Consider the following 14,512-nt stretch of genomic DNA (forward strand, 5'->3'; position numbering starts at 1 on the left):
CGAGCAGGAGGCACAGCTGCCGGGGCTGGGGCTGGCTAGGAACGGTGCTTCCACTCCCTTTAAAAGCCAGGCCGAGGACAGAGGAGGCCACGCAGGCTGCTGACACAAGTCGGTGCAGGTCCCAGTGTATGTACAGATGGCTGCGGGCACACAGTACTGACAGGGGTCAAGTTCGATCAGCAGAACGCAATGACTGGCACTGGGATTTCTCGGTTCTAAACCGAATTATTTAAAAAAAAAAAAAGGGGGTGGGGGCACTACAGCAAGACTATTTGTTAGAATGGAAAGAGCAAAAAGCAAAGTTACTCAACAGTTCCCTCTAGTCTGGCGTCTTTCATCAGGTGCTCTCCTCACACAGGCACAGTGCAGGTACCCCGGACCGTAGAGGGCAGGCCCGCCCCCTCAAAGAGCCGTGCTCTCTTTGAAGGAAGGAAAGTGCTGGGGGTGCCGCTTTCTGCGCCGAGGATCGGGGGGCTGTTGCCGGGACTGACGAAGCCGCCCGGCTCCGTGTTGCTGCCCACCGAGGCTGAGCGCGTCGGGCTCAGCGGGTGAGGGTGCCCACCCCCTCTTCGGAGCTGGAAGTGGACCGTGGCCCGGATGGGCTGCAGAAGCAGGCGGCTCTGTTGGGAGGTGGGGAGCCGGTGCTGCTGCGCTGCCTCATCCTCTGGGGCTGCTGAGAGGGGCCAACGGACATGACATCAACCAAGTGCGGCAGGGGCGGGACACGCTTAACGCCGAATGCCCCGGGGACCGGAGGCTGCCGAGGCGTTCAAGATGAAGCATTTAGGAAGTAATTTAGAGCCAACGCAGAGACCTCAGTTCAGGAAAGGTACGTCTGCTGGTCCGACCGGAGACTGTGCAAGGTACGTCTGCTGGTCGGGGGACTGAGCCACACTCCAGCTGCCAGCCCGGCGCTCCTTTCCCAGGCAAGGGGCGTTACGGCCGGCTTCACATGAGCTGCCTCGTGTGGTGCTTGTACTGGCGAGGGGGAGGGAATCCCTCGTGCCTGGGGGGGCTCCAGGGGAGTGCGGGAGGCGTCCGTGAGAGGCTGAAAACCAGAAAAAGAATCCCTCGTGCCTGGGGGGCTCCAGGGGAATGCGGGAGGTGTCCGTGAGAGGCTGAAAACCAGAAGAAAAAAACGGCGGCCGCAAGCTTCCGAAATTTTCGGAATCGGGGGCGTGTTTTGGCATTCTGAGTGACGGATGACGTCACAGTCGAAAGAACGCCAAAAAACACGCCCCCGAATCCGAAAGAGACGGGGCTTTATTGGAGTGACTCCCTTCTCCTCCAATGGCTTGCCTCCGTTTAGGAAGCCAGCCAATGCAGGAGAATGGAGTAGAGAGGCGGGTTCAAGCCCCCATACTCCAAATCATTAAATCTCAGACCGGAGACTGGGCAAGCGGAGCCTTCGGTCCGAGACCTAAACAATTATATTCCATACCGGAAGACCATTTATTTTGTTTTTGCAACAGGTTTAGTTAAATTTGCAAGCATCTATTGAATCCACAGATTTTGTGGGGAAATTGCAATTAGCGAAATGCTAAGTAGGGACCAAAGAGCGTCAATGTAAAGGCTGAATGGGATAAAAGAAATAACTGAACTTCAGGGCACCCTTTGTCTAAGAGGAAACATTTCAAATAGAGTAATGAAATGTATTTATTGGGAGCGGTTGTACAGAGAAGAGGAAAGCTATTTGAGAACTACTCAATCCATTCAGTTTTAATGTTGGTTAATTTTTAAAGAGAATAGAGAAGGATGACTATTAGTTGCCACTTTCAAGGATTTACATCTACATTTTAAAGCATGAAATACACTGTTGTTAGGAATTAACTGTTTCAGTCAAGTCTCTACACAAGAATGGAACATAAGTCACCAGGCGGAAGTTGTTTAGAACGTCTGCTTCTGCTCCTGCATTATTTTTAAATGGTGATTTATTCCACATTTTAAACAGTATTGGACCTTACCATGCATCAAGAACTCGTCTGATCAGGTTTATCCAGTAAGTGAGAAAGGAAGAACATATGTCTACGGAAAGTGAAGGCTCACTGAAATTGCTGACAGTTGAAGAATGGGGATAGTGTTTAACAGTTTGACTGAGTGAACACATTAAAAGACTGCCATAGCTCTTTTGGTTTTTGAACTGGTGTCTTAAGAGGTACTTCTAGTGTTGAGATTGTGAATGAGAGTTCATTTTTTTTTATTTTGCCTGAAAAAAACAATGAAATTCTCACATTTTATTTTGGAATTGTTGTCTAAAAAGTAGACTAAGCTCTTTAGTGGAATACACTCCAAAATTGTGCTACAAACACTGCCAATTGTGCCCTTTATCACTACACAAAGACCTCAACATTTAGAGAGCACAAGCTAATTTGATAACTAGATTGAAAGAAGAAAAATAAGGTGGAACAAGAAGAGGGTAATCTGGGTAGTGGATATGAGGTTGCCCGAAATGAAGCATAGTTGCAGCAGAGGGAAGAGTGCAGTTTTAACAGTTTGATATGTTTTATTCAACGCAGATTTGGAGTTGAGATTTTTACTCTGAGAATACCAATTTTATGTTCTACACAATCCCATTCAACATACATTTGTAACTTTCAGATGATACATTCTCACCAGTTAACTTACCATGTTTGGGGAAGTCTGAACAGCCTCCCATCAGTCTGCTGAACGTGCAGATGAATCTGAAGGGCAAATTAATAATAAATAACCATGTTACTAACAGAGAAAACAGACAAAAACTTATAATACATTTAGGCCCTGTGACGGCTAAACAAGACAAATTGGGGGTAAGGTGTAAAAAAAACCCTAAACGTTTATAAACTCAATTGCCAATAATTATAGAGTACACTTTAAAGACCTTCCAACAACCTGGGGTTCTCCAATATAGCCAACGTGGGTAAAAGAAATCCCCAGAGGCTCAGACAGCTAAACTAGCTGAAAGGCCCCGTTTTAGATACCTGCCCACAAAATGCCAATAGACAAACATTTTCCTGGATAAATGAGGTGCTGAATACATTAGCGCCTCTGAAGACTGGTGATAACTTACAACGTACTCCTATGGTCAAATGGTTCAAGAAAGAACCTTTAGATCATAAAAAAGATTTCAAAATATTGGAACGTCTTTGGAGGAAAGGATATAAGAAGGAGGACAAAGTAACTTATTTAAAATCACTGAGAAACTATCACAAATCGATTAAAAAAACGTGCACTGATTTTTATACACACAAAATTGAGGCCTCAAAAGGATCTGCCAAAGAAATGTTTCAGATTGTTAAGAATCTGTCCTCTCTGGAACAAGTTACTACTTCTATACCATCTTCTATAGATCAGTGTAATTTAGTGGCCCATTATTTTTCTAGAAAGATCAAGACAATCTACGACTCCTTTCCTGAAACAAGCAGAGATTTCACGTTCAATCCCCCGGAAACTACACTCCCATCGGTAAATTTGTTCAACTTTAGAATGCCAAAACTAGTGGAGACATTCGATCTTCTTTCCAATGTCAAATCTGGCTCACCTAATGACCCTATGCCCCCAATATGGTGCTACAGGATAGAAATACCACAGCTCCGTTGTTTGTGACTTTCTCAACTTGTCATTTACTACTGGAATACTACCACGAGAGTAGAAACATGTATTGGTGGTCCCTTTACTTAAAAAACTCTCTCTGGAACCCTCCCTTCCAGAAAACTTGAGACCGGTCTCCTTACTCCCTCTCTTTGCAAAAGTGGCAGAGAGGTTTCTTAATCTCCAGTTGACTAAGTACCAGAAAGGTAACTATCTATTACATGATACACATTCAGGGTTTAGACCTCTGTATAGTACCAAATCGGCTCTACTATTAGCTTTGGAATCATTGAGAATGGCTGCAAATGAGAGCAAGACAGCAGCCTTGGTCCTGTCGGACTGAAGTGCTGCATTCAACACTGTATCACATGGCCTCTCTTTGAAACGCCAATGGGAACTTGGAGTGAGGGAAAAAATGCTTGATTGGTTGACCAATTTCCTACTGGATAGTTCGTTTCAGGTCATCCAGCACTGCCACAAATCTGCAGTGTGCCCCATGCAACAGGTCGTCCCCTAAGGGTCAGCTTTGAGTCCCACTCAGTTCAATGTGTAAATGAGTCCATTGGCAGAGGTTGTGGAGCGGCATGGGGTACAGATGGTGTCTTATGCAGACGACACGCAGCTAATTGTCTAGCTAACAAAGGACTTAGCTGAGTCGGCTCCTAAATTTAGAGTTTGTTTGGAGGACCTTGCGAATTGGATGGCGTTGCGCTGTCTGCAATTGAACGTTGGAAAAACTGACATCCTTGTGGCGGGGAAGTAACCGCCCTTGTAGTCTTAGGTATGGTGGGGCCCAGAATTGGGTAATGTCCCTACCCCAAAATCTAAAATGAAGAATTTAGGATTTTGGTTCGACATGGCCCTTCGCTTTGATCATCAAATTTCCACACAGGCTGGTACCGGTTTTGGCACCCTGAGGATGCGGAGAAAAATCTTGGACTTATTGCCAGAGGTAGTTAAGAAAACAGTTATCCAGGAGCAGATAGTATCACACATGGATTACTGCAATGTGCTGTATCTTGGAGTCTCCCAGGGCAGTCAAAAAATGTTGCTGAGCGTGCAAAATTCTGCTGCACGATTGTTATTAAAAAATTCCGAGACGGTCGTTGCTGGGCGCTGCCCTGGCAAAGATACACTACCTTCCAATACAGGACAGAGTGGTTTTAGAGCACTTTGTTTCTGCCATAGAATTCTAAATGGTAAAGGGCTGCGCTTTCTATTCCCTTTGATTAAACCTTATCAGCCAATATGGAATCTTAGATCATCAGGCACTACCAAGGTGTTGGTCCCCAACGTTTATAAGGCCCGCTTAGGTGGCAAATCCTTCTGTCTATTGGTAGCAAAAGAGTGGAATCGTCTTTCCTTAGACTGAAAAGCCGCTTCGGAAAGATCTAGAACATGGTTTTTCAGGAAATCTATCAGAGAAGTCTAATGGTCCAATATGTGGTTAATTCCAAGTTAAAAAAGGCAAGGACTATCCTTAGCACGTTGTTGGGAGTAACCAGGCAATTTATAAAATATGAACATTACATATCTGCACATCCAACTCAAAGTGTGTTTTCTGATCAATGGTAAAACTCAATGATCTCTAAAGTAATAATTTTGTAATACCATCCGTGATATTGGCACATAAAGGCAGCGCTTTGTTTGTAAAAGAATCAGTGCTGGAGTCCAAAGTCTTTCAAAGAATCCTGTTGCCATTGCTGACAAATGTCAGGGTTGCAGAATACCAAAGCTCTCTCACATTAATTCCACCTGAAGTCTCTTTAATCTATTTCCCTATACTCCCGATCCCATTAGTTCATGTTTACAAGTGCTGTGTCTGCAAGTGCTATTCGCCCCTTTGTAATTATTTTTGTTTTGCTTCCTCCTTTTTTCCTGCCTTTCTCTCTTGCTCTGGGTCAAAGTCTAATGATAAAATGTCTTGGAGCCAAAATGAGTGCAGGTGGGCTTAACCTGCAACCACCGGCTTAAACTAAGCACTGCATGAAGGACATTCACATGAAAATATAGAATATCTCTGCTTACTGCTCACTACAACATACATAGTAATTGTTACTAGGCCTCTAAAGTGACCTCCAAATATATAATTTGCTGCAAATAGGGCTTGGTTTAATTTGAACTTGAAAAACAGTCCCTTTAACAGAATGTTCAAATATATTGTATGTCAGAACTCTAGGGAACACAACAGATGTCAAACCTTAATAAAATGATCGTTTTCCCTGAACCTCAGCAACATACATCGAACATGGATATTTATTTTGTCTGTTAAAGAACAACAAAAATGTGACAGGGGCTATAGGACAAAACTGAGCTTATCTGCAATTCCTATTAACTGCAATTCCTTCCCATACATCTTGGGGTAGCTCCTAAATGTTCAAACATTCTGTGGGGCAGCCTTTTCCAGACTCTGCTACTCATGGCTGGTATCAAGCATTTTCTCCACAGCGCTTCAAAGACAAGTAGCCACACTTTCGGTCTCTAAATTCTTTGACTACCCGTAATATACCATCAGACATCGTGTGTCAATGTCAACCTATTGCCCCAGCACAGAGGGAAGGAATAGGCAAGTGCCTCCGAAGACATGCCATTTCTAACATTAAAATGTATGCAATTTTTTTATGACCACTGTATGAGTTTGCTCTGTTCAATATCTCTCCATCCTTAAGGCTCAGTAAACTCTGACATGACCCAAAATATTGGGTCTCCTGTGAAGACTTTTTGATATCCACCGTATCCAATGTGAGGGGATTAAACTATTTTATTACATCTATTACATTACTATCTTATTATCTGGTGTCACAGTTTGTCAATAGGAAAAGAGAAAAGGAGGCAGAAGGATTATGATTATTTCTAGGATAATGAATGATTTTGAAATGAAAATCCTATAGCTTCACACCACACTCCATGATATGGGGGCATTTTGGTGTATGACTGCCAAATACCAATACAAGGGCTTAATTGCCAGTAACTATTGTGAAAGTATTTCAATACACAAATAAATGAAAACAATTACAAGCCAAAATCACAGTCAACCTTCATTTTTCTGCTTATATGTTAATGTACTCGGGGCTCCTGAGGTCTCTGCAGGTGTAGGCAATATTACGCCTGTGTGATTCTGGTTCACACTAACCCAGGACGGCACCCATTCCCACAAGACTTGCATCCATTGCCAGCTCAGTGTTTAGAGCTGCCATATCACCCGCATCCTAGATGAACATTTTGATTCTCTTAGTAGCATCTGCCATCACTGTGACTACCTGCAGAGGAGATCTTTCTTTGGTGAGGTTTGTCAAAGGAGCACCTACAAAGGCAAAATTCTGGATAGATCTTAGAGAGTAACTGGCATTCCCAACAATGATCTGAGATATTGTCAGGAGATAGAGCTGTGGTGACGATGACAACAACCTTGTAATGGTGAGGCACATATGAGCTCAGGAGTTCACAGAACTTGAGAGATAGTCTGAAAAATCATAACTGCCTTATGTAATAGGTTAATCTGGTACAGACTAATTTAGGACGTTTTTTCGCATGCGTGTACAACGCATGCCATAACAACGCGGTCGTTACAATGACCGTGTTATTTCGCATACCGTTACAATGCAAGTCGGAACAAAGACTTGCTTTTAGGAACGCTGGATGTTGGAATAGTATCATTTACTATTCCAACTCCAGTCTGTGCGAACACTAGGGAAGGTGTTGGATTTTAAATCCAACACCTTCTGCCCCCTAACGCAAGTCTTTTGTTCTGACTTGCGGTGTAATGGTATGCGAAATAACAACGAGGTCGTTGTAACAACAGCGTTATGGCATGCGTTGTTTAGCTTGCAAACTAAACACCATTTACCAGTACAGACCACTCCGGGTCTTCTCTAAAATAGTGTAATGTTCTTAATTGTCTTTCAGAAAGAAGTTTTTACTCACAATAGTTTACACAGATAAGAATGCCTTTAATTATGCTACTTGGAAAGCCTCAGCAGAAGAACACACACCAAAACTGAGGCTCTTGTTACAGCAGACACCAAACTGTGTGGCAAACGTTAATGTGGCTCAACGATTTGTCCAGTTCTAGCTGATAACTCTTTTGAGCATCACCCAGTAAGATTCAGTTGGTGAATCATATCCTGAATGTGTCAGGCACGGTACTCCTCTCCTGACTGTCTTTTGAGCACCACAAGGATGGGCGACACCAAGGAAGTAGGTAAATTTACTGGATCGATCAATTTATGTTCTTGAAGGTTTTTAATATATAGATTGGCTTCCTTTTGAGTAATTAAGGGGATCTCTCGGAAGTGCTTTACCACTGGATTCATAGACTAATTGATTGTTTGTGGTAGAGTTTTTCTGTTCCACGAATAACCCTGAAAACATTTTTTATACATCAGCGTCTTTCACTGATGTAACTCTTTCAATCAGCCAGAAGTGTAACTAACTAGAGGAAACCATACTTCATAACAAATTTAAAACGCAGCAGAGAACCAGTATCAGCATGAGCTTCAACCACAAAAGACACAAATCTGCAATATGTGATTCATGCATCAAGACAGGTTTAAGAAACCTATGCACAAAAGAGGTGTGTTGGATCCATGTGCATAAATTCATATCTATGAAGCCTGCAACTCAGTATTTTCATGCAGGCAGACAAATTTAGAATCTGCCATGACACTGGTGGAGTCACTAGGGTCCAGAATAAAAAAAACTTTAATTTGGTCTCAGTCCCACCTCAGAAATTTACAGATCAGTAAAACCAAACAAATCAAGATGAAAAAATGTACTAATCAGATTCACAGTCATTTTCTCTGCATCAGACATTTATCAAGAGCAAGAGAGTGAAAAATACAAAATGAAAAGATGGAGGAAGAGAAAGACAGAAAAATGTCACAAAAGGAGAAAGCAGGAACCTGCAAGAGATGAAAGGGCAGCAATGTCTGGTAGTGAATTATAGTGGCAGAAGGTGAATTTAAGACCATGTAACCTGGGTATTCATTGTGCCGACATTTAATTGTACTGGCTGTGGGCTGCTGATCAGAGCCCTGGACACCAGCGGTCATTCTTTTACAAGTTAAGCACTGGATTCACACTGCTTGATTCGAGTTTACAACATATTGCCAATAATGAGCTGTTTTAACAGAGTGCAGGTTAAAAAACATATTCTGCACATAGTCAACATCCTTCTAGTGATGAAGTAGGACATGACACAGTGTTTCAAATCAGCATTTATTCCTGTATAATCATTGTCTATCCTGAAGATAATGTCCCTCGTGCAAGGCCCCACAGAGTTCAGCAGCAGAACTCGGAGGTGCTTTTTCCTCTCGATGCCCAATGACTTCATATCAAAGTAGACACCTTTAAGAGCATTGGGGCACCTTGTAATCTTCATCTAACCTCACATCACACATGGTAGAAGGAAGCGAACGATTCACTGCCTATGCACACAAATTAGCAAACAGCTATTATGCAGCACACAGGTCATAGAGCACACAGCACACAGGTCTTACATCTTCAAATCAGCCTGGAGACACTACCATCAGCAAATACGGGACACCAAAAGCACAAATCTTGAAGACCGCAATGACGCCAGAACTAACAGCAGCAAGGAAAATATTACCGCCATGAAAGATTTTACTGCGCAAACCCACTCCCTAACATGGCCTTTGCAACAAACTCTAAGAAGTCAGAATTCTTCTGTAAGAAAATCAACTCCATATACAGCAACTTCAACCCTCAAACAGACTCCATCACCATTGCAAATCAACTTCCCATCATGGACGACAAACGAACCCTGACGATGTGGTCGGCCATCACCACTGTTGAAATTGCTGCTACCATGAAGACCATCCACTCGGGTGCTCCATCTGACACTTGCTCTCCCCATGCCTTCACCAAAAGACTTCTACCGGTCAAGGAAGCACTAACACCCAACCTCACCACCTCCATTTACTTAATCATTTCATTTAATAAGCTTTATTCAACAATTAGTCATAAAAGCACATAAAATATAGACACATACACAAATAAATAATCGGTTATTAAGAAACAATTACAATAAGGTATGAGAGACAAGGCATCACAACATACAAGAGTGACATTTCTTAAAACATAAAAAGCATCGGATTTGGTCCCCAGATAAATGGAAAGTAATCAGGTTTAAAGAGATCACATGGCAGGTGATAAACAAGTAACAATACTTTCAGTAGAAACACATCCGAATGAAAACATTAACATAAGTAGCAAATCCATTCATCACTTTCTAAAAATGCACAAGGACACAATCTAAATTAAAGAACAATCTTCTTTTAAGGAGTCCAACAAGGGAGAAAACTCTTAGGGGATGATGCAATTCTTTGGGAAAGAACACATCCCACACAAAAAGAAGAAAGGGCATTGGAGAACAATGGATTTCATTACTTTCCGAGGTGTAGATCAGGTGTTGAGGTAGAGACGCTAACATTATTTTAGTACATAATAACAATCCTGGATCTAATGGTCCATATAGGTTCAACAATCTGGTATGCAGTTCCTAACTGTTAAGATCTGCATACAAGATTGTTGAACCTATATGTTGCAGGGCATGTATGCTGGACCTAGATTATAAAAGCCCTTGTCCCCTTTTGGTTTATATAGAATGGTCTATACCCACCCCAAAAACTTTGCACAGGCGCACGCATATGTACGTTTTGGTCTGACTGGAGAATTCTAAGTGCAAGACAGCTGCTACAGATCCTAATTAATCTACATAGTGGTTTGATCCACTTCTAACAGGGAATGACATAACCAGGGCAGGCAAAAAGAACATGGGTAATCGATTCTGTAGATATCTTGCAGGTTGGACAAGGGAGATCACCATCTGGGGCCCATTGGTTCGTAATGTTTTCACAGGAAGGATGCCAACCCTGATCTGGATTTACAATTTTAATTTCCTGTCCAAGGGGACAGTGATGGCATCCCAATAGGGCTCCAGGAGGCTATTCGATTTAAAATCTAGGAATTTTTCTGTTAGTGATGAGTTAACAACACATTGTGTCTCAGATTGTCTAACCCACACCAATAATGTTCTTTTAGTTTCGCTGCTGGTGTGATATGGCAGATAGAGGGTTATCTCACGGAGATCAAAGGCCAATGTTTATTATAGGTTTTTTAATTTGTTGTACCCATCATATTTTATTGAATGTGTAAGCTTTAATCACATCTTCCAGGGTCAATCTAGATTGGGCCAGTTCAAAGTTGGACCAGAACATTGTCCAAAATAACAGAGGACGAAGCTTAGTTTTGCCTGCTACTGACCTTCTGCCCATATCAAGCATCAGTGGTACTAATGGGGTGCTTTCAGAAATACGAGCTAGGCTTCTCAAAAATGTATTCTCAGAACTTGTAAGAAAGGGTATGTTGGCAAAACACAACAACTCGGAACCCTAAAATGCAGAAATAACTGCTCTCACATTGTAAATTTGTAAAGTGGGGACAACAGGTTTGAAGTAAGAAGAGGCATGCATTTTAATTATAGCATCAGCAATCTGCTTATGTTTGAGGTACATGATATCCACCTGGGCTTCCAGGCAAAAGGAGAAAATAATGTTACACTCAAATAAGTAAAAACCCTTAAATGACTTATATTTATTGAAGGTCATAAACTTTGTTTTTGCTAAATTGATCACAAGCCTGAAAGTATTGCAAAATTCTTCCAAGTGAAATAATAATTGCTGCAACCGCTAGGTGTCTTACATATTAATACGGTATCATCCGCAAACAATAAAATAGAAAAGTTGGTACCAGCTAAAGTTGGAGCATCCGTAAAGAGCCCAGAGAGAGAATGAACAATATCATTAAAGAACAGGGAGAATAGAGTGGGAGCCAGTACACAGCCATGGCAAACTTCCTGCCAGTTAGGGAACCATTCATCAACTATCCCTGGCTTCCCCAACATACATGCGCATAATTACCATCATGCATATGGATTAACACAGTCAAGAGATCAGAGGAGATACCCATGTCAGAAAGCACCAGCCATAGTGTCCTTTAAGTGGGGCCAAGTTAAAGGCTGATTTGAGATAGATGAAGGCAACATACATGCTGCATCCACCAATCTCCACTGTTTTTCAGTACCGGAACGGAAGAACTGGTCCATTGTGCCAATCTTCCTACGGAATCCCACTTTATAAGGGGATAAAACAAATTTATCATCAATCCAATCCTGGATCCTGCCCAAAAGTAGAAACTTTCTGAATGCAATCGATCAAGCTTACTGGCATCAGTGGTACTAATGGGGTGCTTTCAGAAAGACGAGCTAAGCTCGTTAGTTGGATGGCAATGATTTGTCTCCTTTCTTATATATGGGGATTACTTTGGCTCGCTTCCATGACTCTGGAGTGGGAGCTCCATTTACAATGGCATTAGCCAACTAAAGGATTTACCATTGACTCAGTCACATTTCCAGACCCCTGGAAATATGCCATTGGCATGCCCCTCCTAAAGAAACCGACCACTGACCCAGTTATGCTTTCCAACTACAGACCCATCTCCCTCATACCATACCCGGCAAAGATATTCGAGAAATGTAGAAAGCGGTCTCTGAATATATACCACACCAAAGTGAGGTATGGTGTGCAAAGAGTCCAGGGGAACCCCAAAGGTAGGCAGAGGTAAAAGTAGATAGCACCTTACTCTCTGTTTGTGGTGGTGTGGTAGAGCAGTTAGGCTTTATCAGAGGGTAGTGTTAAGCATTTGTTGTACACACTCAATCACCAAATTATATCACATACTCAAAGACTGAACGTAAGACCAATTGTTTTTTGTATAAAAATATTCTTTTAGTTATTTTATTTTCTAGAACCAAGCAAGTCTGGCACAGGTAAGCAATAAAAACTTTACAGTAGTAACGCAGTTTGTCAACACAGTTTGGATTGCAATTGTATATGCACTTTGTCTTGATTAAAGTACTATTACTGAAAATGTAATGCTTTGGAAATACAGTACATATACTTTGTATATGCTTTTTAGTAAAATTACAGGTAAGTTACTTTTGAGATTACTTTTCTTACACAGTGCAGTATACCTGGATACTGCACTGGGGCATTTCCTGTAACCGGGTAAGTAAAACCGTTTTGGTTAATTTGTACAATTTTAAATGGATTTCTTAGGTTTTCAAACTCTACACTTCAAAACTTTTCCAAGAAAAACAGTCAATGTTATCCCATGAAGAAAAATAGTGTTATCCGTTTTAGGGTAAGTATTCGGTAATGGGAGTTGAGGTTCTGGGGGTAGACTCAGGAGTACCCCAGGCTCAGGGATGCACTCTAGTTACACCCTCAGAGGCACTAAGGCGGCCGGGTGCAGAGTGCTGAGACCCAATGTTATCCAGTGGGGGATACGGGGCCTCCAGTTGGTGGCTGCTGACGAGCAGGCCACTTTTTTGTGGGAGCAAAGCTCCTGGAATTAAAGCTCAGGGCAAACGGGGATTCAAGCCAGCAAAAAAGGTGCACCCTCAGTGGCACTGGGGTGGTCCGGTGCAGAGTGCGGGGTCGGGTGCCCTGTAGCTTTCAATAGGGATTTTAGGTTTTTGGTTTCAGCTGCAGGCTCGGTCCAGGCAGACTTCCGCAAGGAACCAACAGCTGGGCTTGTAAGTTGGAAGGCTCGGGACATAGGTGCACCTCCGGTTCTTTTCTCTGGGTTGCAGGGCGGCAGGATGCAGGGGTGTCTTTTGTGGTCAGATTTCACCTTACCGGGCCAGTCGCGGTTGGGTGGGGGGTTTACATGCAGAAGCTGCAGGTGACATTGGGGAGTCCTGGAGGGTCAACCCTGGTGGACTCGGACTTTGGAGCGCTGGGGGATCTCGCTGGGATGGGTGGGCCACTCTAACTAAGGCCATAGGCAGCAAGAGCAGTGGTAGTTCTGGGCGTCGGGTTTCTTTGTCCTCAGCAGGCTCAGAGTCTGTTTCAGAGTTTCTTTTGAACAGAGCGGCTGTTCACAGGAGATCCGGTCTTTGTTAAAGGCAGTCAGTCTTCCCAGGGTTCTGGAGCTACTGACCTTAGGGCGACTACACCCTTGGTGTGCTCACCCCACGTTGGAGGAGTTGGGGGGCGGGGTGGTGACCACAATCCCTAATCCTGATTGGGGAGTGCCTGCCATATGCAAGGCTTCACCTCGCCTCCTCCACCTGAGGGGTGGAGTCGGCAGAGGTGGCCACACTTTCTGAGCAGCTTTGATTTTTCCCGCCCGTCTTCCCGCCGAAAAGGCGGCGATACAGGAAGGTGCCTGCTTGTGATATCAAGAGAGGTTGGGGGACGCATTACAAAGGCTGCAAGGCCGTTGAAGCTCCCCTGCCCCAGATGGCTCTTCCTGGCTTGGGGGGAGGTGTGAACACCTCCATCCAGGAAAGGCTTTGTTTCTGGGCTCAGGGAGCGAAGCCTCCCACCCCAGGGGTCTAGAAACCAGTCTCGTGGTGGCAGGTTGGTGTGTACCAGTCAGGGAACCAACCCGAAGCTGGTCGTTTTTCAGGGGGCATCTCTAAGATGCCCTCCGAGTGCATTTTTCATTAAATCCCACACTGGCATCAGTGTGGGTTTAATATGCGGAGAAGTTTGATACCAAACTTCTCAGTCTTCAGTAAAGTCATCATGGTGTTGTGGAGTTCATAACAACAAACTCCCAGCACCATATACTCTTAATGGGAGTACTGTGTTCAGGGCTCATGCATCTGTTCCCTCACCATTCGTGTGGTGCACCCAGCTAGAGGGGTGGCTGACCTATGCCAGGGCAGTGGGTTGTAGGCATGGCACACAGCGGAATATTGATGCGGCGCGGTTGACCCTCAGACACCGGCATCGTTGATTGTAGGCGAGGCAGAGTCGAATATTGTTTTACCCCAGCGTGTGGAGTGATTGTGCGATGTGCGCAGCTGGTTGGACGCCGTGAACGAAGCAAGCACAGCAGATGCAGCTCACAGGCG

General features: G+C 43.6%; 1 protein-coding gene across 8 annotated transcripts in view; it reads right to left on the minus strand.

Annotated features, from left to right (window-relative positions):
* The window catches only part of CABIN1 (calcineurin binding protein 1), a 1,271,888-nt gene that overhangs the window by 1,225,579 nt on the left and 31,797 nt on the right, over positions 1–14,512 (minus strand). For all 8 annotated transcript variants that reach the window (XM_078667788.1, XM_078667793.1, XM_078667787.1 and 5 more), the window contains one exon: positions 2,626–2,681. In XM_078667788.1, coding sequence (XP_078523914.1) covers positions 2,626–2,628 — 3 coding nt within the window. In that variant the 5' untranslated portion in view covers positions 2,629–2,681. The remainder of the gene's footprint in view (positions 1–2,625; positions 2,682–14,512) is intronic.

The sequence above is a fragment of the Lissotriton helveticus genome, chromosome 11, assembly GCF_964261635.1.
Source record: "Lissotriton helveticus chromosome 11, aLisHel1.1, whole genome shotgun sequence".
Taxonomy (NCBI): domain Eukaryota; kingdom Metazoa; phylum Chordata; class Amphibia; order Caudata; family Salamandridae; genus Lissotriton; species Lissotriton helveticus.